At 35.5% G+C, this 27,908-nt stretch overlaps 1 protein-coding gene across 1 annotated transcript; it reads right to left on the bottom strand.

The window, feature by feature from the left end:
* Nucleotides 1–2,459: 2,459 nt before the first annotated feature.
* Nucleotides 2,460–22,649, bottom strand: LOC145777698 (protein Wnt-7a-like). Its single transcript, XM_082589136.1, has 5 exons — nt 22,559–22,649; nt 9,777–10,003; nt 5,850–5,937; nt 4,370–4,601; nt 2,460–3,817 (listed from the first exon to the last, which is right to left on the bottom strand). Exons 2-5 carry the CDS (start codon nt 9,922–9,924, stop codon nt 3,332–3,334), a joined length of 954 nt encoding a protein of 317 aa, XP_082445262.1. The 5' UTR covers nt 9,925–10,003; nt 22,559–22,649; the 3' UTR covers nt 2,460–3,331.
* Nucleotides 22,650–27,908: the final 5,259 nt, after the last annotated feature.

Genomic DNA, 27,908 nt, shown 5'->3' with positions numbered 1-27,908 from the left:
AACAGACAACAATGCACCAAACTTAACTCATTATCATCAAACTTTTCGACGGTCAAATGCGGCATCCCCCAAGGGTCAGTCCTTGGTCCTTTGTTATTTTTATTATATGTAAACGATCTACCTACTGCGTCCTCTTTCATGACCACTCTTTTTGCGGATGACACCAGCCTAAACATGACACACCATAATTTGACTTGCCTAGAACAACAAGCCAATGAAGAAATAAAAAAGATTGATGTATGGATGAGAACTAATAAATTATCGATTAATTACACTAAAACTAATTTTATGATCATTTGTAGAAATCCTCCTGTTGCAAAATCGTTCTCTCTCACCTTAAACGGCCAAAGCATTAACAAAACTGATCAAGTAAAATATCTTGGAGTAACGATGGACCACAGATTGAACTGGAACGCCCATATATCTGACCTTTGCACAAAATTGAGTAAAGTATGTGGCATTGCTTACAAAATCAGATACTATGTCCCAATATCCACATTACGGTTAATTTACTTTTCATTATTTCAATCAAATCTTCAATATTCAATAATTAATTGGGGTAGGGCCAACAAAACGTTAATACACAAGGTAGAAGTGATTCAGAACAAATTTATTAGAGCCTGTTTGTTTGGTGACAGGAAAACCTCGACGACCTACATGTACAGCAAATTTCAGGTATTAAAAGTGTGTGACCTTGCAAAGCTGGCATATGCACAGTTCATGTTCAAGTACGAAAATAATTTTTTGCCAGCATGTTTCTCTGGCTACTTTGTTAAACTAGACGACATACATCAACATGATACAAGACATAAGGCTAAAACCAGATTTTTTCTTCCCAGGTTTGAAACAAACTTTGGCAAAAAAACACTCCATTTCTTGTGTGTGCAAGTGTGGAGTGAAATTTCACACGATATAAAAGATTTACCGTTCCAATGCTTTAAAAAAAATGTCAAAAACCAACTGTTACATGAATATACATGCGTACCTTAAGTGCTCAATACAAAGGATAACTTACCTTTACAGTATATCATCATATCGTACTTATTAATCTTTGTTCTCTATAGTTAGTATCAAATTGCCCTGTTTTTGTATGCTTTACATAAAAATTGTTGCAATTCGGTGGTGGTATTCACGTTTTTCCCCGTTATTTCAAGAAAACTTTCGCAAGTGCTGTAGCCTATTATAGCACACAATCACTTATTGGTCGTTGGTTAATTCTTGGTCGCTGGTTTGAATCTTCATCCTCGGCTTACTCAGTTTGAGGATGCAGATTCAAACCAACAGCAGTTGTTTTTCAATCTCAGTGGCGAACCTTTTTATTCAATGAAGTAGTGTGCCTGCCTCTGCACACTATTGTGTATGAATGTGTAGTTAGATTTACTGTGATGGGGTGGTGGCTGACTAGATGACTGCTTATGGTCTTTCGCTACCATCCTGATTGCGCCATAATCTAACCAACAGTTGTACAATGCATTGTTTTGACAACTACATTTTACTCTGATTGTTTGTTAATATATGGCGCTGTTAAAACAAAATAAATTGACTTGACTTGACTTGGAAGGTCTGCGTGTCATAGATGATGAAACCAAAGACTGGCTGCTCTCTTGTAGCCTTCCAGTGTAGTCCGGAAACATCGTGAATCTGGGGTAGTAAAAGGATAGACCCTCGCCCCCAAAGGCTCACACAACGACGATTAACTAGTTTGATGGCAAATATGACATCAGTATTTATGAACATAAAAAATATCAAGGTTCATACGCATAACATGCTAAACTTGCTACTTTTTAAAGGCAGTAACGTTTGAAGTTCACTGGATGATTGATGGAAAATTTATCCTCGAAAAAAGAAAGCTTTTTTGAGAGCTTTATCCTGGTAGCATCGCACACTTGTAGTTGCAGAGGCTTTGAACCACTGAAGCAGGCCCGGTCAGCGGTCACCGAGATTGACAGAGTGATGGAACAAGCACATGTACAGAATTGATGTAGGCCATCTTTCCTGGTGTCTTTGTGAGTTTCACACTTTAAATTAACTTAATGTCAGCCGAAAAACACACAGCAAAACCTTTTTAACTTTGTTATTCCAAACTCTCAGAAAAATAGCAACGTAAACATTCAAAAATCTGTTCAGCTGATTTACCAGCTTAAATTTTATTCAGTCAATTCAATACATTGTTAAAATATTAAACATCAAACATTGCAAATTCTCCACATCTTGCTAAATACAAGTAGGCTATATTTATATATAGTTTAGTATAGTTTTCTTTACACGCGTCTTTGGAAACTACATTATTGTAGGCTACCATACAAAGAAAGTACCGTATAGTGTTAATTCAACAATATTTGACACCAGCGGCAAAAGACAGTCAAGTTTGACATTTTCGGACATCAAATCCCAAAAATACAGGAGTTTTGACCATTTAATCTACTTTCGACTTTGAGATTATTTGTTTTAAAATCCTGAAAACCAGTAGAGCTAGCTTCTGTCACTAGAAGCCGAACGTGCTTTTTTAGTTTGTGGGTATTTTCGCAATACAAGCTTTAAAAGTGATACACTATGTTTTGAATTAACAATACAATAAGTAAGCAAGGGCTGTTTATATTATATCTGTACGCTTTTCAGTTTAACTTTTCCAAGAAATTCCTTTATCAAGCAAAAATCCCACGAAAGTTACTACTTTCAAGACTTCAAATTGAGCTCTGAAACACTCACCCTAATCATTTAGGTTAGAGATACTGTTGCTTTCCGATCTGAAACGACGTGAAAATTAAAAAAAATTGAAATTTTTATCTTTGGCTACTGCACGTTTAAAATAGATAATGCAACCTGCCACTCAAAAGTATAAACAATAGTCTACGTTTGCTGTAGAGAAGGCATTTGATATAAATTGCTTTGTATAATCCTTGTAGCAAACAAATTGTAGAAAGCACTTCTTGATAAACCAATTTATGAAGGATGTTTTATGTTTTTCAATAACAATTTGAAAAATTAGCAAGGTTACCCCACAATACATCGGCTGCTGTGCCTGGATTTAACAACGTGACCTGTGGAGGCGCAAACGCAAGCAGATCCACTTTCCAAATTGGAAACCACTAGACATATTATGTTTGAATACGACAAAAGTTAAAAAATGGTATGAAAAACAACGTAAGTACACTTATAATTTAATTTATCGGAGCAGAAAGTTCTCCGCGTCTTTTTCCTGCAACACTCCTCATGGTTTGGCTCGACTAGAATTCCACTTGATGTAACGTGTTTTCCACGTCATCATCTACGTCATGAACAACGTAAGAAGCGATTGGGAAGCGGTTTCATAAAAATTATAAGCCGCCCGTCAGTTACACGTGTGGTTTGTTGCGTTTTTCAAACAAACTTCACATTGAACTGTGCAACACCAAAAGAACTTACACCGACAACTTTCCTTTTTCACGTATTCGATAGTTCTGTGTCCTCGGTTGCAACACATATTGGCGCAATTACGCTCGCCATTTGCTGTCGCGTTGCATTGCCTTCCACGAGTACCCAGAATTCCTATCCGGTCGTTTTGTTCACAGAATGATGGCGATCTGTCAAGAAAAACAAGATCCCGAAAAGCCGGTTTTGTAAAGACGTTTCTTTTTTGATTTCGTAGCTTGAGAAACTGCGGCCTGCCTCGAGAACCCCCTCTGATGGCGACCACATTCTTTGCACCCTCGTATTTTTTCTTGAGAATATTTCCAACTTCTCGAAAACTGGGAAGAGTGATCCAACATGTTCTCATGGTACATGACCCTGAAACTCCATGACACCGACAAGCTTTTTTCAGATTCTTGGTAACCGCCTGAAATTAAAATTATTTATATTACTGAACTTTTACATCGCTTTCATAGCCTACACATCTACACAAAAATATACTTGTCCATTGTAACACATCATTTGAACAAGCACAACTGGGCGTAGGCCTATAAGCCATAGATAAATATTGTCGTCATAAAGCAACATTTACAAAAACGTATTGAATGAAACACAAAGTTACCAGTGTAAACCTCACAAGAAAATTACAACCGTTTTGTTCCGACAACTTTGTCTTGTATTGTACTTTTTTTTACTTTAGCCATTCTTAAAACTAACATAATTTAGTAACAACATCATGTTTAGAGCTGTGCATTGATTGGTAAAAGTTAACTTAAGTTAATGCTCACAAATGCTGCACAATTGTAGATTAACCTCTGCAATTTGCCAACACTAAACTAATCGTGTTGACCAATTCAAACTTGCATAATGTTAAAGTATTCAAAAATCTCGACATGACTCTATCATAACAGGAACAGTGTTCAACAGCAGAATTTCAACATTGATAAGAAAATAAAAATGATCGTTGTCGTTTTCTTACAATACGTCCAGCTTCATTATTGTGGATGTTCATCAAGGATCTTTCGTTCTGCCGAATCTCTCTAGCATCCATGAATTCTCGTGTGAAGTTTAATCCGTAAGCGATGTCCACCGAGCACCCTCCCCAACGCCAAGCCTTCGTTCGGTCTCTCTCGACCATTTGATTCTGCGGTCCTCTTTTGGTTGTTCTTCGTGTTCTGTAGTAGCCTCGTTTTGAAGCGCAACCGCAGTCTCTACAACACAAACCAGTGGCTAACAGGCTTCAAAAGTTAATTCTGAAGCATTACAGAAGGTTGAACTGGTTTTAAAAAAACGCCAATGTAAATAGTAGACGAAACGACAAGAGTGGATTTTAACTTTTAGTTTTTTCATGCAAAAAAAGTTAAACTTCTTTATCGAGTATTTGTGCAATGAGGCAAAACAATATTTTAAATTTCGTAGAAGTATTGAAACAGAAAGGTATGTTTGAAAAGAATAGCAATAAAAGTGGTCTTTTTAGTTACTGTAGAAGTTACAACTTTATAGTTTTTAAGCAACTAATAGGTCACCCTGGGTCAGTTAGTGAGCATAAGCGTGTTGACAATTCATCAAGGTCAAAAATGCACCTACCAAAATACTGCTGTTACTTTATGATTAGCAATTATTGTGAATGTACGTATGTAAAACCACAGACCGACAAACGTACAAGATTAAATGCAAACCACCCTCTCTCAACCTACTTTTGAGCAAAAGTGATTGTAATGACTTTAAAACTATTTAAAATATTGGTTTTGGATTTTCTGTGTAGTTTGCATGATGACAACGAAAGTTTTAATTGTAAAATGAAAAATCATCATCATGAAAAATAAACGGTGACAAAACCAATAAAAGTGCAGACGTGTTCAAATGAATATGTGGAAAGTAGAGTGATGAACTGATGATACATTGATACAGATTGTATTCGTACCACGGCTATCTTGTTTTACAAATAACTGGTTAGAACTACAATCAGAAGTTAGTTTTATTTTCATTGCGGAGGATTACTTTAAACTTTCAGATATGCGACTCAGTCGTTGTTTGTATAGATCTTGTTTAACAGAGTACGCTTTTTGCGTCCAAACAACATTGATACACGTGAAATATTTAATAGTTTTGAAATTTGTAACACTAAAATATTTTCTTAAGGCGTTGATAAATGTTGCAAAACCAAATGGTGACACCAGAAGTCTGTTTAGGGGCAGGATTTGGTCTTGGCGCCAAAAAAAAATCATTGAAAGAGAAAACTTTGGTATTCGGCGCTACACTCACACTTGAAAAATGTTTGATTCCTCGCAGTATGAAACCAGACCATGGCACCAGACCAATCCGATAGTAACTTTAAATTATGTAAAGTGAAACTTTCTGATTACGCATAAATAATCACTAGTATGGGCAGTCGGGCACCCACATGCACAATATATAAAATGATGCAAAAATCTTTCAGCGTGAACAATTAAATTCACCTCAAGAAACCGCGGCCACAGGCGGTCACAATTGCGTACAGGACTCCGGCTGATTTGATGGCGTAGTCAAAAGCCTTCTCTTTCGATGCTGTAAAAAATGTGAAAATCGTGAAATTCAACATCGACGATATCATAAATTATAACAGCAGACGTGGTTTGGCCGACTGGATGATTTGTTTGAAAATTGGATAGTTTTATGCTCAGCAATTTTATCACAAGCTTTCTTTGAGGCTCAAGCGATGAACGTTTGTCTAAGCTGCAATAAATACTTCTTTTTCCATTTAACATTTCTTGAATAATTACGAGCGAGCGATAGATATACAGTAAAATCTATTTAAGCTTTTGCCCCACACATTACGTTAACAAATAGGACAAAACTCTGAGAGTTCTTATGTTTTTATGCTTCAAGCAATAATACGGAAAATAGGAAGAACAAAACCAAAATTTCTAATGAAACAAGATGACAGTTTGAAATAAGCTCGACCTCATTTGTGCAGCTGCATTAACTTAATAATTTTGCTTTACAATTTTGAAGAAAAGTTAGTTAATCCTTTTCATTTGCATCCAGCATTAAATAATTTACGTACAGTACGTGTAGGCCTGTAAACAACCTTCTTTTCGGAAATTGTTAATTCAACATTTTACAATCGCAAATATTGTTTGTATTTTAATATTGCACTTTGCGTTTGTTCAATTTGCTATTCATGCTTTTGATTTTTCGATTTTATAAAATGCTTTGATGACTGTAATTCTGCAAAGTGAAGTTCATTGCTGCAAACCGCAGTGGTAACTTGTGATCAAAAATCTCAGTTGGGAAATTTGCCGTTAAATGCTCATTGAACATCAACATCCGTTGATTTTAAGGCAAAATAGTAAGTTCGTCAAACGGTTCATTTAGCGTGTCGGGTAAGCTACACAGCCACTCCTCAACCCCTTGCAAATCGCGTGCTGCTCTGTAATACCATGGGATTCAACGGCACGAAAGTTAATCCCCTAAACCGAAACGAATGAGATCTTTTAACGATGTGCATGACTGCCACCATGTGGGTAGACAAAATGTTCTCACAGAACGACAGCATTGAGTAAATTGCAGAGATTCTTGTTTGGGTGTTTATTTGATATCTGAAAAAAGGCAGTATATGTTATTTAAAATCTCACTAAATCTGATCACAAATATTAAAAGACAATCAAGATTTTTTCACGTATTTTCATTGACTTAGCCTTGAAACTAGATGTCTTGAATGTTTGCAAACAATGCTGACAGAATCAATAACATAAAGACCCTGTTGACAAGAAGACGAGCTGCTAAATCCGAATTCGCACATCCCACAAAAACAAAGGAAGATAAAACTGATAAAAAATGTTTGTTGTGCTTAAATTCGCTCAACATGTCACACGAAGGTAATCGGATCGACTCCCATCCCAAACACACCCTTCGCGCCCATATCGTTTCCCACACGTCATGAAAAAGTAATCCAGTAACGTAGTAAGATGATATATTAGTTCCCAAGATGAGGTCTTTGTGAAGTTCAAAACTACGATACTAAGCTGTCGAACTTACAAATAAGTGAGCTGTAACTGTTCAGATTCGAAATACAACAGACCTACAAAATAGTCGACATACCGCTTAGGCGCTTCCATTAAAGCAGGACTAAAAGATTGTTATATTTTGCTTTGCCCGAGTAGCTAGTGCTCTCGACTGCTTTCATTTAAGTAGGCTACCGTATGATCAACAATCAAAAACGTCAACAAATTAACTTTACCAGATTTTATTGAATTTTTGTCTTTTTTTATTTAAAAAAAAACAAATTTCATTAAATGTGTAATTAAAATTGAAACGGCGACTGTCACAAAACTGGCAAGAACCAACTTTTCTATTTTCTGGCAAACGTTTGGAGCGCAACACCGAGAACAAGTGACAATGTTTTGAAAAAATGAATTGCAATAAAAATCTTATCACTGTTTTTTAACAATCCGGAGTCGGCCGTTTTTTAACGACTCCGACTCTGGACATGCCAAAATCCCACCCACACCAACTCCTACTCTACAGCCCTGCGTAATTTGGCCTGGTACCAATGACACTCTCGGACCTCACAAACAAGACACCGCTCAAAAAAATACACGATGGCAAAAGTTAATGCAACGTTTTCTTTAACTTCCTGGGCCTCCTGCAAATGTATCGGGCGCCTAATATCATCCCTAGTCCAAAAGTATCCCTTGAACCCCACTATCATAGCTACTAGGAATAGCCAATAATGGAACCATGGTGATCTTCTTCATGTGTAAGAAGTCAAGCTTCTAATTGTGGAACTTCCAATCAATTTGAATGATTAAAAACATCTATTTCATTCGCGATTATCGTTTTCACTTGAACTTTCAAATCTGAGCGCAGCTGTCAGATCTCAGCTATACACGCAGAAGTATCATAGCATGGTTGAACAAGTGCATTTTCAACATATCACTGGACAGTAATATAGGTTTGATGCAACACGTAAAATAATGGGAGCGATATAATAGTAAATACAGTAGATCAAATTTCAAAGAAAATTCCTCTCATCTGAAGTTAATGCGTCAAGCATCATGATCGTACAAAGTTTGAAGTTTTACCTTTCTCCCATTATAATTTCTCACTTTTCATCTTCACACCAGAAAAAACATAGATTAACAGAAATTTCAGTGGATTATACGGAAAATGACCAGTCAGATTAGTGTTGATGTGTTGTATTAGAATAGTGAAAGACTTAGGAAAATCTTCTTTAAAGTTTTTCTATGAGATCTTACTCAGATTCTTAAGGAACAGAAAAAAAGCCCAGCCAGAGCACGCAAACTAGAAATTTGGTATTCATTGAGGCTTAATGCTGTTGGCACTTCGTAAAATATTCCAAACTCAAGCAAATTGAGCCAACACAACAAGAGAAAAAATAATCAAATAATCAATAATAATTAATTATTCAGTAAGGTCAACAAAAAAACTGCATAAACGTGGATTTCGTACAATTAATTCTAAATTGTGTCACAGTAACTACGATTGACCTTCAAATCTTGGCGCTGAATGCAGAGCCACTGGTGACGTATTTACACAATTTTGAAAGCCATGCCCAAAAGTCAATCAAATCTGAAGGGAGATTGGCTATCATGGGAATTTGCAGAGGTGGGCTCACAGCAACAACTTTGCTCTTTCTCAAGACTATCAAAACATATTGGTGATAAACATTTGCTGAGCGATTGCACAAAATTTGCTCGGTTGTAGCAAGAAGTAGAAACAAATTGCTTTTTGTGATTTTTGTTGGCGTTGTTTCAATAAGCCTGTGTTCAGACCCACGCTTGAACCAGCTTGATCTTCTCAAAAACCTAAACTGAAAAGCAAGATCGCTGTCGAGAAAATGACGATTCTGCTTCAAGACAACCTTGTGCGCATGGCATTCGTCACAATGACGGGTCGCTATAATCACAAAGTTTTAATCAGAGCGGTTGAAAGAAACAAGAACTCACTTCAGAGAACAATAAGAAATTTATCAGGCACAAGAGCAATTTGTCAACATGTTTGAAAAAATGCGATAGAACACATTTGTTTTCTTAAAATAACTGGATCTGGAAAGTTGGAATTTCAGCAGAAAAGCCATTGCTCTAACTTTATTCTTTCGGTGACCTGGCATCAATGCTTTTTTGTCTTTGGTATGTAGCCTAATTCCAACTATTTGACATGGGGCACGATTGCTACTTCGGTTTTAGGGCGACTCATGACGTCAAAGCAGACCACAGGGGATACACCAATTATCAGCATTTCCGCACTATTTTTACAAAAGTAAACAAAAAGGTAAAACCTTTGAAGTCTTGATTTTATTTCGTTTTTAATTTAATACATTTTAGACTTTCTTTTTGATTGAAAGTAAATCGTTAATGTAAAAGCGATATGGTGTAACTCACCTAATTTCAATTCCGACCCGAATGCAGTTTGATTTCCTTTCATTGTGCAATTCCATCTGTTGTGTCTGAATTGCCATCGACACTCGGCCAAAGCCAACTGCGCTCCTTCACTGACGTAAACAATGGCATCAGGACGTGCCTGACACATGCTCCTTTGCTGGGGGGTGAAACCTCTGATCTGTTTGCAAATCTCGCTCGATTTTAGAGCTACGACGGACGACAGTGCACTGAAAATAACAAGATTAAACATTTTAGATGTTTGAAATCAATAAAGCAATAAAATGTAGCATTTCATTTTCAGTTAAACAAGAACTGTGTTGCTGATACTGCCAAACACAATTTCAATCTTATTGAAATTATTTTTACATTTTTCTTTTGAACTATTGTCCATTAACGTAACATTACAAATCAGGCACGTCATCAGTTATTGTCATCATCAACATCCTTAAATGAAAACTTCCTTCTAATAGAAATGTGGTGCAAACGAAAACAATACAGCGGTAAAAACTGCAATACTCTCATCCCTATTTGTTTTCAAAACTAGTTAACATTTTATATCATATAATCAAAATTTCTGCAACTGTTCGGCAACACTAAAAGATCAAAATTTGGAATCAGCAAAGTTTGCACAGAAGGTGGAGTGAAAGGAAAGAGAAAACGTGGCAGACAACCAAAATGATGGCAAGAGAAAATTTAGGCATGGACCGGACTCAATTTGGCGACGCTGAGCGAGTCAGCTCAAAATCGCCACTCTTGAAAACAACTAACCTATATTGATGCGTTTGCAGAGATGGCGACTGATGATGATCATTTAATTGAACAAGTCTTAGGAAGTGACAAAAAGGTTCCTGTCTCATTTTAAGTTGGAAAGGAGCTTAGGAAAATGCCACCAGGAAAGGAGCTTAGCCGACCTGCCTGGGTACGGTTGAATCGCCTCCGCACGGGTGTTGGGCGCTTCGCTTACTTGATGCACAAATGGGGCCTATCAACATCTGCGGCATGCAACTGTGGTGCAGAGGAACAGACAGCAGATCACATCCTATACCACTGCCCGACGTTTACTCCTCCAAGGGCAGTTGGCCTGTCAACGCTGGAGGACTCTACAATCAAGTGGCTGCTCGAAGAATGCCCGGACATTTGACCCCAATGAAATGTAGTCCAAAAACAACCTCTCATACGAAAGAAGAAGTTCAAAATCGCTTTTAAGTATTTTGTCAAAAGGTTCGTCTATCGCCAAAGAAAAAATATATGGAAAATGAAGGACAAAACGATGTTTACGGTTATTTTTATGTTGTGACATGATGGTGCAACATGAAATCACCGAAGGACTTTGGTCTTTACGTCAGTCCCTCTTTTGGCAACTATAGGCTTCGTTCTACTACAATATCAGCTTATCCGCCTCTCACAAAGAACACGGTGTCGAAACAAACCACTGCCCACTCCATGAAGCTCGTATTAACGCCTTGAAAGTTTACTTTTCTGACTTTCATATTGTTTGGTGGTTTTCCCCCGACAGAAAGATGACATATTTTGCTGTCTGGGTTGAGTGGAATCACATTGTCATTGAATGATACTTTTGTCCAGTCAAGGTTTTTCCCGATAAAATTTCGTTTTTGGTTTGTCGCTACAACAGTAATGTTAGCAAACTAAGAAATGGACAAGGAATGCTTTGCTACAAAGGGAGTTTGTAGCAAACAAATTTTTTCCTGTATTTTTTTTTTGCAAAATTACAAGAACCGGGTCAGTGCAAAACGATGAGATTGTTTTGGCAATTTTTATCCCATCAATATTTTGAAAGGTCATTTTGTTTAATCGATGATTACCAACGTTTGGCTTGCAAACCGGAAAATTTTAAAGCATTGGTGAGCTTTTCTAGAAGAATATATTTGTTGCTTTTTACGATGTTTCCTTCTTTGAAATCACTACCTTGCTTATCCATACGTGACAGAGGTTAGGTAATGCTTGAAATTTTGCCTTCAAGTGTCTTACTTTGACGTTGATTATTAATATTAGCAACGTTGAAGTAACGCGATGATGGCAATTATTTCAAATGTCGAAATTGAATATTCCTCAATTCAACTTTATAGCAACCGACTTCACAGCATTTTGCACATAAACTTGTTTTTACAACTTGCTCGTGAATTCAAGAATAGCTTAACAAACTTCCATGCGAATCATCCAAGTAGCAAGTTTGCTTTCATGTCAATATTTTGATACACGTTCTAAAAACATTAAAGAAATAAAAAAAATAATGTAACTCAAGAATTAAAAGTGTTCAAAATTTCTCATATGCGACTAATCTCGTTTGTCATAGAATATTAGCAGCAGTAGCAGCGTAAAAGTTACCTTGCCAGACAATTTTTTTCTTTTCGACCATATTTACAAATCTTGTAGTGTTTCAATTTAAAAATGTAAACTTAGTTGCAAACTAATGAATATTTTTTGTCTAGTTAAAAACCCTAATTGTGACTTTTCTTACGTGCACCACCTGTATTTGCTGAAGGCTTAAATCACAATCGTTAAACGCAACTACATAACATATAGCAATTCTTATTCGTTCACGAACCGAGTATTTCCCACCCAGCAAATTAATATAAAAACTGATTTCCCGCATGGATCATTTCACATGGCCACAGATTCGTGGCATTCAATTGGCAATAAACAAGATTTTATTTTTAAATATTTGCATTGTACAAAATCTCTGCAGCTATTTTATGAATTTAAACTTATCTGAGAAAGCGAAAGCTTTTAGTTTTTAGATCTCAAGGAAAATGTATTAGACCACGATTAGACATGGCAGTTTCAAGTCTATCTTCTTTTAGCCTCTTTTGAAACTTTTAATTAAAACAAAAAAGCTGAATAGTTTCAACAATAAAGCAACTTATTTTACAAGGATGCGAAACAAAAGTATTGCTTACAGTGTATTGCTACCATTACTTCACTTTTTCTTCTGGCCTAAAGTAATAATTTTCAAATTACGCTTCGGGAATATTATCTGCTGAACCATTTGTTTTTCCAATAAAAGGAAAAGGCTGATTTAAATGGAAATGAATATTCGAGAAGCAAAACAACTTCAGTTTGACATTTGTTTCGATCAAAATATGAAAGATTTGCCTCTCCTCTGCCTTGCCGTTTCATTCTCATACGTTTCTTTTTTCGATTTTTGTGTATGTAGATCATATCTGTAATTTCAATTTATCAAGAACATCAGTCAGGTGGTTACTTGAAAAGGGCTAACATGAGTATGGCCGAAAACGTTTTGGTTTATTTTCATGTTATTATGTTAAATGCCGTCTGGTTGTTAGGTTTTATTTGTCTATGGTTAAATATAAAAGAAGTAATGACATGCAGCAACTGAGATGAACAATTGAGCAATTCGGGCGATACTTTCCCATCTGGTACTTTGTGATAGCCAAGTTAAATTTATGTTAAAACATTCATCAACACTTAAATTGATATCTTATCGATCGCCATAAATTACACAATCTTCGACAAAAAGACAAAACAAAGCAGTTTCTAAATAACATGACTTGACGTTTTAGTAAATTCCGGGCAACAAAATCTACTTTACTATCAATTGTACTTGTCAAAAAAGAAACAGCGAAATATAACACTAACGCTTAAATTGTAAAAAGATTGTTTTCGTATCGTTTCGCCACGGGTAGAATTACTCGAATCGCAGTAATTATTTTGCTTTGCCGAAGGTCAATTTGACCAAATTCCAGCATGAGAACTATCATTTTTACATTAATTTAGCATTTGACAAGATTAAAGCAATGAAAAAACAGCTGAATGTTTTGATGCTTGTAATTAAATATCATAAACGACGTAATGTAAGACGTACGTTTCGATTGCGTCTGCACACGGTCACGTTGATCTAGCCCAGTGGTACTCATCTTTTTAGTATTATTATTATTGGACTGGGCTGCTAAGCGTGTGAAGCAAAATACAAAAACGTCGGTATGTTTGTCAAGACAACTTGCGTTTCTAGTGAAGCTTTTCATATCAAATAGAATGCGCAGGTAAAAAATGCGAATTGCTTTAAGTTTTACTGACGTTTTGCATGTTGTAGTGATACGCATCCTTAGAGTAATAATAATAATTCATACCAACCAGTTGGATGCAAAATAGTGTCAATAAAAAAAGTTTCTAAAATAGGCCAATTTCAGCCAACTGTCGCAGTTCTCAAAGTAAATAATGTAAAGTGCAATGTATAGACTTAGGATGGTACTGCTCGTTTGCATTATATGCATTATGCAGTTTGCATTATGCATAATATAGACTTAGGGAGATATATTGTGCTCGTGATGGCTGAATGAATCGTAGATAATTTTAAGTAAACTTTGAAAAATTCAGTAAATTTATGAACTTTAAACACTTTGCCATTTTCAACTGAAAGAATTTTATCTTGACCACCTCAATGTCATTTCAAAGCAGTTTGTAAAAATATCTAACAAAACAACATACGTACTTAAAAGCGATGAACGCATCTGCATATATATTACATCAATCACTATTGCGTAAACGAAATGCAACTTACACAAATCTTTCTGGATCAAAGTTGAAGAAAATAGCAATAGCAAGAATAACAGGTCTCAAACGGTGTGACAACGAAAGCATGGTTTCTTGTTTAATTTCTATTTTCAATTATTCTAGGTCTATGATGACATCAAGTATAACATTTCTGACTTATGCCTAACTTGCTGAAAATGCTACATATAAATGCTTAATTTATGATGCAAATGAAGCAAACCATAAACTTTAAGAAAATTTGTTGGAATAGGTACGGTCCAATAGCTCACAGAATACAAGTGCAAAAGTTGGAATACTCTGCTTGCACAACCAGCAAATCAGATGAATCAAGTTGAACATGAAGACGTTGAATTAATGTAAAACAGACTGATTTGCTGATTGGAAAGTGCTAGCAGCTCATCTTCAAAGAGCAAAACCCGTCATGCTTACATTGATCCAACGTCTGCAGACGTTAAATCAATGTAAAATAACGGACTTTGCTGTGTGGGACGGCCAAGCATTTTGTCTCTTGATTTCATTCACAAAAAAAAATTACCAAACATACGAACGAAAGTTTAAGTTCTGTTGATAAACAGTTGTCAAAATTGAAGTTATTCTAACCTCCTTTCAATGTAGAAAATGGCAAGTGATTTTCCGATACGCCTCATAGAGACTATAGGACATCGGTCACTAAGCTCAGTGTAATCTCAAATTTTGTGGTCAATTTTCTTTAAGCTGGCTCCGGTAATTACACACTTTTGCTTGAAATAGTAACTTAAGCCGAGTATTAGGCGGAACATGTCTAAGATACCTGAGCAAGGTCCCTGTCACTTTATCTTTAATCCGAAATCTTTTGGTTACTTAAGATAGCTATGAAAACATCACGAAATTTATTGAAATAGCTCAATTACACGTGTTCTTTCGTTTGTATTAAATAGTTAATGCTTTGCTGTTCCCTTCAACCTCGCATATACCTTAACCGCATAACCCAGAAGTTTTGAGTCCGAAAAAGCAACTCTTAAAACCGTAGGAAGTCATCTACTATATAGGGCAATATTGCAACGTAATTTTCTGTTATTAGTTTTTTCTATACAACTTCTAACAACAATGAATTGATGCAATCTTTGCTGATTTCACCGAGCTAGACATTTGGAAATTTCCTCAAGATAAAATTTACTGTTTCTTTGCCCCAACAAATATCACCAACTTTTAAAGCATCATAGCATCGCTCTTTCTTTCTTTCCTTTCACCATTGTGAAACAATAGTGTAATAACTTTCAACAATTGTGATGTCATTCTGCACTCGACGATATACTGCATCTACTACATGTTAACAGCCATCACACCTCGACGATGAACGTCGAACTTGTTTCAGGCATATTCCTGCCAGACTATGCTGCGGTGGCATGAGCGTTGAGATACGGTGGGCCAGGCATAACGAGACACGATGAATTAGATCATCCATGCTGAGCGATTGCCTGAGCTTTCTTTTCCCCGTCACGGCTCAAAACACACAGCAAGCGTCATTTTTTGGTCATAATTGGACAAACGAAAGTCGAAACTGATCTAATCTTGGTAAGATTTTTCTCTAATTTTAAGGATTTTTCAAACAGGAAAAATATGGCGGATAAGGTAACTCAAGATGAAAGAGTTAACAAATGACTCACAAGCATTGTCGTTTTAACTTGCAAATTATGGTTTTATTGATAACGCTTTGAAACAAAAGTAGGTTTTCTAGAAATAGTCAACTGTTGACATGCATTGCTGGAAATGTAAACATTTGAGTAATAACCACCAAAATACTCTGTGGATAAAATGAAAACTGTTACGTACTGATGTGAGAAAAAAGACTAAAAATTTAACAATGAAAAAATTTATGATGAAAAACAAAGGCATGGTCAAAAGTAATGTTACTTTAAGATCATAACAAGTATAAAAATGTAAAAAAAACATTTTCGATATAGGCCTACTGTATTTTTATTTCACATCGTCCACAAATTTAAATTAGCACTTTCAAGATACAGTAATTAGTTTTCACAATTATTTGCTACAAAACTGAAAATACTTAGTTATCATTCACTGGAGTCGCATTCTTGGGTATTTTGATTTTTCTAAAGACTATCAAATCAAACAACGAAAATTAGAAGAATCTTCAGCATTTAAAAAAGATTACGGAAGTTCGACACAATGTCAACGATTGATATAATTCACTTTTTTTAACAACCTTTTAGCAAACATTTCAGTTTTACCAATGACAACGTAATTTATGTATCGAAGCATCGAAGGCAACCTCAAATACTTTGATTAAACGAAAGATCAATCTTTGCTGAAGATGATTCAACTTGCATTACAAGTGAATTTCCATTGATAAAAATATACTTCTAACAAAGTTGCATTTTTCTACATTTTATTTCGAACAAGCTTGCTTTATGTCTGCTGACGTCACACGTTTACATTTTCACGCCTTGATCTTGTGGTTCCGGTTGAGTGACCGAGGACAACAACCCAGCGTGTAGTAAGTTTTCACATTTCGTTCAAAAAATACCAGCACTTGTTTCGTGCAAAGACGCTGCATCAATATCAACAAGGCTTTTGTCAGAAAGTAACGTTTCCTGGCTAAATGCTGCAACATTCTTGCCAAAACGCCGTTCCACTCTCTTGACCCTTGACCTCAACTATCCACTTTGAACCAAGTTAGCGACTTACGTCATTGCCAAGAAGTAGGAAAAGTCAACAGCTGTGCTAATTCAAACTGTCTAGAGCCAAAATTAATACGAGTATTTTTTGTTTTAAAGAAAGCCTTTGTTTCATGGTTCAAGATGAATTGTGAAAGCAAACTAAAACTTTGCGTTTGCTGTGACCTCCTTGGTTGTACGTGCCCAGAACTACTGCTTGGGAATGTTGTAGAATGCTTTAGCATTGCAGTAATGCAACAATAACCGCTGTAATTGCGAAGTCAAGTAAATAAGATTGGAGTCAGAAAATCATCTTTCGATGACAATGCAGTTTTAGTTTTAGAAATATTTGATTCGGTAAATAGTATATATTTTATGGCTTTGCCTTTTTCCACGTCCATAATGAACCTTCATCAATTGATTAAATACAAAGTCAAAAAATTGGTTCCTGTAATTTCTTTAAAAAAATTACGATAATTAAATCAAACAAAACAGTTGAAATGATAGTTGTTTTAGAAGGTCGCATTGATTGATGTCTGGACTACAGCTATCTGCGTGACGTGAGTTATTTAACGTCTGCAGACATTGAATCAATGTAAAAAAAACGGTTGCTTTTCTGTCTAGGTTATGAGCAGTTACCCTTGCAAAACAATTATGACACAAAACAAAGTGTGAAATAAAATGAAATTTCAGTCTGAAAACATGCTCAACTTGAAACAAATTGAAACATGCTTTACGAACTAGCACATTTAATTATCACCAATTCATTTATAGATATCATAATGCTGTACATCAGATGTGACATAACTTTAGTCTAGCGTAGAAATATTCCGGCACGCCTGTAGCTAAACGTTTTTCCAACAATGAAAAAGAGTGAGAATTAGAAATAATTCAGGAAAAAAATAAATTCATGATTTTTTACCCCCCTAGGTTTTCAATGCTTTTTGGAATTACACTATGCAGCTTACAACTTAGTGTAACTTGTAGTAATGACTACTATACGAACTTATGCCTTGAACGTATAATACCCAATACCCCTGTATTAAGTAACTTGTCCTGAGCCTTTATTTAGGTCGTTACTTCATTCGTATCAAACCGATTTTTAATTTTTTTTTTGCGGATGGAAGAAATGTCTCAGAAATGTCACTGGTTGGACTTTTTTGAACGAGACAAGCTCATACTAGGGGATTAGTAGGTTGGATGCCTACATGAACTGATAAGCATATAGTTTCTTGAAGAAAAGCACAGGCATCTAATCACACCACACAACGTATCGGTAATCGGGCTGTGAATGAGGCTAATATGAGCAGAGCACTTCTCATAGGCAATACTGACGTGCTTGTCGGATACTTAAAGCAGAAAACCGTCCAGCCAGGCTAATGTAGGCTAATTTAGTAAGAAGGGATGCAAAAAGTTTATCCATGCTAGACATAGTCTTTGAGCTACAGCCTGCTGCTAAGTTTTTGTTTCCGCTGGTAAGCGTCTCCGTCTTGTCAAGAAGTCCGCAAAGTGATTGCGAATCAGTCGCGGTGCCATTCGTTGTCATACATTGCTCACTGCTGTTAGGTTGAAAAACACAGATCTAACCTTTTCTTTGACAAAAAACTCTCCCGAAAGTTTGCAAGTCATATTTTAACCTTATAATTGACGAATTTATCTTTGAGAAGTAAGAAATTACGGCGTTTGTGGCGAAGCTAAAACAATCGTTTAATGTTTTTCAGCACTACATCTAAAATAATCTTCAAGCAGTTGCATTTTATGTCTGATGTGGTTTGCTTAAAAAGCAAACATTGTGAAGTTTTTTGTGATGATGATTTTTGTCGTCGAGCATGTGATTCTGGGTTCCGTTATTGGCCCAAATATTGGTTAAGTCATGGCCATCTCAGGTAGCTAGGTTAACCATTGTTGCACTGCGAAACATACATCAGAAAACTTAGTTTTACATAAGTTCATTCAATAAACAAAAATTTTGTCTGTCGTTTCAACTCTTCTGAAAAAAAAAGTAGAAAATATATGACTGAGTGTAATTGTTGATATTTCTTTTGTATGTAGGCTGCAACTAGTGGATATTTTTCCAATTGAAACGTGTCGAGTGAGGCCAAAACAATTTCATATTATTTTTTTAAACTAGTTTTAACTTCTGTGTTTTACTTTCAGTTTGTGCTATGATTGTACAAAAGCGATTTGTAGATTAATAAAAAAAAAATCATCTGCTAGACTACATCACTTTCAGACATATTAGTTTTGTTTCGTTATATCTTCGTGATGGTTCACCATCACTAGGGTGTGCTATCATTGCAAGTACAGTTACAGTACATTCTGGATAACTCTTCAAATATTCTCACAAATTCTGGAAGAGAGAGTTGTGGTTTGAAAGTGTTAACTTTTGCTGGCTGGGAATAATTTCTTGCCAGATTTAAAAAGCTTGTGTCACCTGCAAAGCTTAATTACTTAATTAGTTGCTTTATGGTTGCATGTCTGGCTTCCATATCAGGTATTTAAGAGTATGAAACACACGCATAGAAGAATGACAACTTACATACAAAAACTGTAAGAACCAAGCTAATGGGCACAATTCAGTAACTGATACAGAAACATGAGACATCAGACTGCTCTTTTTCTCTTTAGGTAACTCACATAGCCTAACTTATGCACATTAACAGATTAGGTTATCTACATTAGAAGAAATAACGATCAGCGATAGGTTTCGACAAAACTGAATTTGTAAAAATGATGCTCACCACTCAAAGGGTGCAAGAAACAAATTAACAGAATAAATTTATCTTTATTGTTTTTTATTGTAAACGGGGTAAATCGGAAACTTATACTAAATAAATGCCTCAAAGTCTTGATATTCCCATGCTGCATCTTTGTTTCCAAGTTAGTTCAATCTATACGATCAAGCTTTCACCTTATTCCTAACCACTGCATAAAGTCAAACGATTTTTCCTTGATATGCTTTTCACGATATGCTTTTAATGCTAATGACGACGAATTACAATATCTGTTTTAAAGTTTGAGGAAGACATCCTTGTCTATTGTATGGACTGTAAAAGCGTGAACGTATTTCCAAATAGAACATTATGATCCGGTAAGATTTGAATAGGAAATCATGGAAAGTCAAAAATGGAGTGAAGCTTCATCACTCGTGATAAGGCTTGGTCTAAAGTTTGTTGCGTAGGCTATTGCGCCAACTAGCGACGCACTAGCATATGAAAACTTGTTAAGTGCAGTAACCAAGAAGTCAACAATATTACAAATTACAATGATAACTCGTTGAGTAAAATGGTCTACACAAGTATTTACAACAATGATTTTTAACCTATGCAACTAGTTGTGAAAGGATACTTTCGGTTATTGCACATTACAATTGCTTATTTCGACTAATTTTTCGCTTGAGGACAAGCTCAACAGAAAATCCGTTTTCGGTATTTTTTCCAATGTTGTTTTTCAATAAATGAAGAAAAAATAACAAAAGAATGTGTCATAAAAACAAGGTTATTTGTGAGTACCGATGTGAGGTAAATCATCAGATTAGTTTACGTAATTGAAACGTTTTTGTTCTTAAAAGCGTGTTTCAACATATCTCAAATCATTGCAATTTCATTTAAATGACCACAAGTTGAAGATGAACCAGCCTTTTTTCTACGTCCGATCAACTCAAGCGATATTGATAGAGACAAGGGTCAGGCGTTCTCACCCATTATTTATTTTATCATTACAAGAATGACGCATATAGCTGCTTATATCTCAAACACTTTTCGTCTAAGCGTGGGCCTATACCCTGTAATCTCGTGCGATCATTTTCTATATTCAGTGTGAATTTATGCGAGGTTTTATGTTCGACGCTTCAACAAAACTTTTATTTGAGCAACACGTAATTTCTATCATGACAAACGCAAAATGATTAATGTCGAACTGCGGATATTAAATTTATTCCATGCAAGGAAAAAGAGATGACGTGTTTGCTTGAAACTTTTGATTCGCAAGAGAGTAGGCTAAACTCACAATATAATAAGCATTGCTTTTTCTCATCAGTCTAAAAGTTTCCAGTAAAACTAACACAGACAAAAAAGAGATAGGCTTATAGAAAAGAGCACAATGCACTTTTGTTTAATTAAAGGCTGAGAGGAATATCGTATTAATCCTATAATCGATACAGCACAATCGTACAGTCTTAATAATGAGACTCCAGTTAGACACACATAAATAACAAACGAGAAAAATTCATATGCGACTAAATCCGCCAATGCAATGCATTCCTTTCCGAAAAGTGAAAACACCATCGTTCTCTTGCAAAGCGTTGCCAAGAAAAAGACTAAACAAGTTTAAGGCTTATTGTGAACTGCTCCCTTGCAGACTGGGTATTTGATATCTTCAAAAGCAGCAAGGTAAGAAAAAAAACAGCAAACAGAATACTTTGCTTTAAAAAATTCGTAAATGCCAATTCACTTCTTCTGCAGCTGTTTCAAAACAAAGAAAAATTCGCGTTCTTTTTATCGAGAGTGGTCGAATGAACGCTAGAGTTTGACAGTGCTCGACCATCTGTCCGGGCGTTGACTCTTATAACAATTTCACGCTTAATTTGACTTTGTGACATCATTAGCAAAAATATTGAACTTCTTGTGCAAATCCAAGTATAGCTGACCATATTTTAAGTCCTTATGGACTCAAAAGTTTCGACTGGTTTGCAAGCTTTACTCTATTTTGGACGCTTTTCCAAAAGACATGTACATAACAGATACTGTAGCTGTTCTCAATGCACTGTTTGTTACAGTAAAAAGATGCTAACAAGGAAGGTGTGAAGGCAGTCACCCGTCTGGGCACTGGCAAAGAATTACTCCATTCAACCATGCACGAATGGGAGTGACACTTTCTACAGTCTTTGAGTGTAATTTATACGACCAAGCAAAGAAAACGCAATATGTTTTTGTAACAGAAAAAGTGATTTTGAAATGTCGACATCACTTTGAAGATACAAGTTCTACTCAACCGTGAGTTTCAGTAAAGTTATTTGGATTATCTTTGTGCGAACTAGAGAATTTATTCGAAGAAAACGGAGCCACAGACATGAAGAAACAACCCTAGACTGAAGAAAATTTGAAATATAAAAAGTCCAACTGTGTGAGCCTTGCTGCTACTGCTGGAATCAATCAATTTATCAAGTCCTCTACTTGTAACCTACTATTTTAGACTATATGAACATACAATAAAACCATATGAAGATCAACATGTTTTCATATAAAAAACAATACCGTACTGTTGTATAAAATTGTAATTGCATATTTGCAAAGTTCAACATTATTTGCGTAAGCAACTAGCCTACAACAGTGACTGTGAAGCAAAATAAAACCCATGTTGCTTTTTGCATTGACAGCTTTTGCATTGACTATAAAAACGCAACAAGTTTATAATAAAAGCACAATAGGACAGTTTTAAAGTTCCAGTATTTGGCTTAAAAGATCAAGCTTATGAGATAGTTAAATGAATTCGAATTTATTCATTCATAATCCCATCAATATTCAAATCAGCCACCTGTGAAAAGTTGGGCTACATTAATACAAAAGTGCTAAATAATTGTAAATGTTGACTTACATTTGTTGAAGCAAGATAAACCAAATCAAGAATTTTCTTCCACTGAACACATTAAAACTGTGTCGTCGATGCTTTCTCAGATGGAGAGAGAAGGCTTTTTGTCCGGTTGAAGAGATCAAAAGGAAGAAAGAGATAGTAAGATTGGAAAAAGAATGTAAACGAATGAAATGAAGACTTGAGAATGAAAGATGTTTGGAACAATGTTTTTCACCACCTTTACAAATAATATCTGCTGTTTGAAAAGATAATGCAGAGACATCATCTTCTTCTTCCTGCTTTGATGTTTTTTTAACTCCACTCTGCATCACTGAATGTGTTTCTTCACAATTGCGTGAAAAATGAGTGGGTTGGTCAAATTTTTGAACTGAACTATTGCAATTCGCAAACATTATGAAGCAATAAAATGAGGCGCTTTATTTCTTCTGTAAAATCACTGAACAAGTCGGTTGTGGATTGGTAAAAGATTGAAAAAAGGAATAATTGTTGTCAAATAATCAAAGTCTCATCATCACTTTAAAAAAGGGTTTCAAGTTAATAAATCCGCTATATATATCCGATTTTTATTGTGTGCGGCAATAATCCGTTTCTTGAAATTATTCCATTTCTTCGTTCAGTACAATTGCAGATTTTTTCCAACTTAAAGACAATAAGGCAACCCTAATTGCTAAAGAACACAGCAAATAATAAAACTAGCTTTATTTACTGCAAAGAAACTGGGTAAATAATTAAATTTTCAACTTGCAAATTCTCCATTGAAACTCAGAGGCTAAATCAACTTTGCAGTACAAAATCACTAAAACTGACTAACTCAGTTGAATTGAAATAAACTTACAGCTCTCGAATACTTTCTAGCACATACGAAATTTGACAAATACAAAACTTTTCATTATTTTCTCAGCAAAATGGAATTGCCAGGCGTCAAGTCGTTGAGAAAAGGACAAAATTTGTTTTTCCAATAACATGAGAAAACTTTGATCAAGAACTTTCAACTTTCTTATAGCAGACATCACTCTCAAGAATGACCCGCAGTTTTGTTTTTGACCACCCATTGTGATAGCTTCTTCTTCGTTACAAAGAGAAAGGCATTTTCGAAATAATTTAATCTTTGGATGAGCAGTAAATGCAATTACCCCACCATTAACTACACTCGTAAAACCGAAGAGTTTTCTTGGACATGTTTTATGTAATCTAAAAGGCCGCTTTGCGCATGAAGAGGAGGATGAAACTTTCTGTTGTGGTTTTATTTTTTCATTACTCTGCCAGCACAAGGTTGTTTGATGGCAAAATTTTTGCTGAAATTTTGTTGATCATAGTACAATAAATCGTTACTCTTTATAGCATTTTCATGATTTTAGCTGTCATAACAGACCAAATGCTGCATTTATCATCTTCAATCAACTTATGTCGCTCCTGCAAAAGAAACTAAAACTCTGTTTTATTCAAGCAAAATCATCGAACAATAAATAAAGCTGAAACTGTGTGAAAAACATAACTTTATTCATTTTTTAATCAAACGTACAGTAAAATAAGTTTTAGAAAGATTTGAGTGTCCAGAAACATCAACTCAGCGTCTTCAAACGATTAATCTATGCAAAAAGTACAAATGTTGTCAGGTGGGGTACAATTGTCTTCTCTTTTTCGCTTCATTGCAAGGGTTTCGACCAATAGCGGGTTCAGAGGCAAATTTAGTCACGTGCCCTACCAAAACTCAAAAAAGCATGTAGAATGTGAATTCTTTTTCTAAGATTTTTCAAAAATTTCTTACTTGCTTCACTGGCTCCATCACATTGTATTCACCTAATTATCGTCACAGGGTACGTCGTACTCGTGTGTACAACTAGTAGCGGATTTCAAAGGATAGGATATAAAATTATAAAGTGTGCGTCGCATACAAAAAATTATTAACCCGACACAAAATACTAAAAGAAACGACAAAATGCATGGCTGAGTGGTGAGAACTGTACAACGACATTCGATTGGGCAATTGTTCGACACTGCTCAAGAGCATACGGTTGTGCCTTTGGCATGACATTAAAGGTACACCATTAGATGGACAGGAAGATTGACATCTTACATTCCTGTTCACTTAATATTAATCAGTTACCGGGTGTAATTTTAAATACGATAAAAAAACTACCAAAGTGAGGTAAATTTATCGGAAATTGCTGGGGGCAAGCACCAGAACCGGTCGTTTTTTTACCGTTTGGACTCAAAATGTTGTATTGTCCATTTTTTCTTAAATTTTTTGTTTGTTGGAGCTTTGGTGCCTTCTCAAATATTTTTTCTAGATCCGTTACTAGTTTTGACAATTTTGATATAAACTTTCTATTTTAGTTAATTCGAAATATCACTTACAAAAAAGTCTATTCGTCTTGTCCCTCTTCGACAATAATTTAGCTCAATAAATTGACTGACCGTGCACAAAATTTGAGTAAGAGCAACACTAGAACCGATTCATGACGATGCTGTGAATGTGAAAGCTGCATTTCAAATCCACTAACAAGATAAAACACTCTGTTCGTTCAACCATAGCATAATGAGGGGTATGAGAAATTATGAGGAAATAATCACATTAAATCACTTATAATTAAGTTTAATCATCTATACGAGTCGTTAGTTTTTGTCACCAGTTTCAGCCCACCGACAAAGCTACAAATTCAGGCTTGTGATGTTGCAATCAAGTTGTCGTTAGATGACGATATTTTAACGTAAACACAAATTAATCCAGCAACCTCATTTCACACTGACCGGAATTTGTTTTGCGTCTTGTCGTGTGGGTTACACACCCAGTCAGCATAGTCTTACTTATTCTTCTTAAAGATAGAGTTTCATATATGGACAGAAACTCTTCATAAAGAGTTCTGTGTAAACCAGATGATAACATTTGCACAAAAATGAATGAAGAATCGGTTAGCTACTACTTTGCTTTATAAAAAAACAAAATTTTCTCATGAGCTAAGAGTTTTACAATATTGCTCAAGTTTTGTTATGATGATAACTCCTTATTGAAATACCAATGTTTTCTTTAAACGATAGCTTGTTTACAAATTGTTTTCACTTTTGCTTTCTCATGTATGCTGTTACCGTAGATCCATACTGTTCAGGTAACCTTTCGCAGCGAATTAGGCTACCGCTTAAATAACCGTAACTAAGAACTTTTAAGCTTGAAAGATTATTATCTTTTTCACAACTTAAGGAACACATATTTTGTTCAAGTTTATCACCTTTGCATCACTGAAACCTCGCTATGTACAAAAAATTAAGACTCCTAACTTTTACCAACAGTTTAACAGCTTGTTGTGTCAGTTCAACCATCAATTTACATTGACTCTGCGGTACTGCAATGGGTAAAAAGTTATTATCACATAAGAATAGCAGTTTTGCCATTCTCGTCGTTGTAAATTTCATCCATAGCAGTCCAGTTTTAGTGTGACATTTCGGTTCGATAACATATTTTCAGGTAATGTCATGATGCCACTTTGCAACTAACAAGATATAAAACGGCGCTGCAACTTGGTTCTAATAAATGAAAGAAATTCAACTGGCCTGTACCTGTTATGATGGAGACAAACATCAGCAACCGCGTTTGACTGACGTAAAGGCTACAAAAAAAAACAGGCGAGAAAGAAAAATTTCAACTTAAAAATATACTGCATGATGAAAAGTTTTTCCATCTTTTTTTGGAGTTTTGAAAAAAATCTTGGTAACACCATTTAGATGACAAGAGATTATGAGCTGTAGTTTCAGCGGTTGGATAGCTGGTTGCCTCGGATGATTGAAACACGTCACTCTTACGTCAGCACGTTGCCACTTGAAGCTCAATCAATGTAAAAAGTCATGGGTTACTGACTTCATAGCCTCTTGCTCGGTGGGAAAACATTTTGCTTCAGAAAAACTTGTCGAACAGAATTTCAAATATGAAAAGCGAAACAAGACTGAAAGTGGAAAAGTGCCCACACGGCCTCACTTTTTAATGTAGCCTGTACATCCGTTCATTTCATGTTGAAATAATCCAATCCTTTTGGATCACTACGACCTAGAAAACATGTTTTCATTGCTGAAACTGCTAGAGATACTGACCGGGATATCGAAAAACTGGAGCTGTTGAGAAATAAGTTCGAATGGATGGTGATCAATAGCCATTCTATTTAACCGAAACAAAATTCTTCATTGAGATTCTTCATTTGCAAGAAAACCCATGCAAAAAGTTTCCTGTTGAAACGAAATGGGAGTTTTGCTTTTAAAATGTTTATAGCAACTTAACAAGTGGTCATAACGGAGAAAAATTGTTTCATTTGACTCATTTTAAAATTCGAATATCCTGACAAATTGCTGTTTATGTCTGCGTCAGTTTGATACTAAAAATTTAAAATTGACGCAACAGAAGATAGAATTTGTTAAACTATTTTCCTAAATTTTTAATAAAGTTTACTCAAAGCAGTGGAAAAGCGTTGCAAATGCCCGACTTCCGATGTGTGAGTATTTTAAAAATCAGAGAAATAAAATCGTTATTTCTACGATAAATTAACGTCACATGACGCTATTTTGTTCCAAAAATAATGCAATTCTTTGGTTGTAAGTGCCCGAGTCGACGTGCTGGCTCCTTTCAAAATGCCGATATTTGCTCAAAGTAGTAAATGGGTTGTGAGTACAAAAAAAAGTCGAACTGCCCGAAACAGTATCTCATAATGAGGGCGGCAGACGCGGATAATTGTTACCTTTCAGACCCTCGGGATGGTTACCTGACCTATGAAAATCTCTTTTCTAAATCAATATCTCAAAAAATCCATTACAGCGTTTTAAGACTTTGTTTGCAGATTTAGTCACCATTAAAATTGCTTAGACTATTTCGTTGGGTTCATCAAAAATATTGATGCCACACTTTTAACGATAGCCCATACACAGTGTAATAACGTTTATCACAAGCGGTTTTGCATGGTTGAACTTAAAAATTCATGGAAGTTTATACATACCGCGTTACATGAAAGCATTGAAATTGCAAACTTTAACCTAATATGACAGCGGCTAAACTGTTAGTTGTTGCATTGCAACAACTGGAGAGCTACACCTTTTTATCATTTAAAAAAATATATTTTTCTACGCTGCTTAGGCTATGGCTTGTTTATATTGTATTTATTTATTTGCATCAAACACAAAGTCCATAGACTTCAAATTTTTATCAGTCATCACAAAATATACGACTAAAACAGCACCATGCAGGCTACATCAAACAACATACAAAATACTGTTGTAGTGATTATAAAATGTAGAGTTGAAATAGTAATCAGAAGACATGACATTGCGCAAAAGTAGATAGATAGAACTTTTGCTGCGTTGTACAAATGCATAG

Source organism: Aplidium turbinatum, chromosome 1 (genome assembly GCF_918807975.1).
Source record: "Aplidium turbinatum chromosome 1, kaAplTurb1.1, whole genome shotgun sequence".
Taxonomy (NCBI): domain Eukaryota; kingdom Metazoa; phylum Chordata; class Ascidiacea; order Aplousobranchia; family Polyclinidae; genus Aplidium; species Aplidium turbinatum.
Note: the sequence above shows the minus strand (reverse complement) of the source record. Positions and strands in the feature narration are given on the sequence as shown.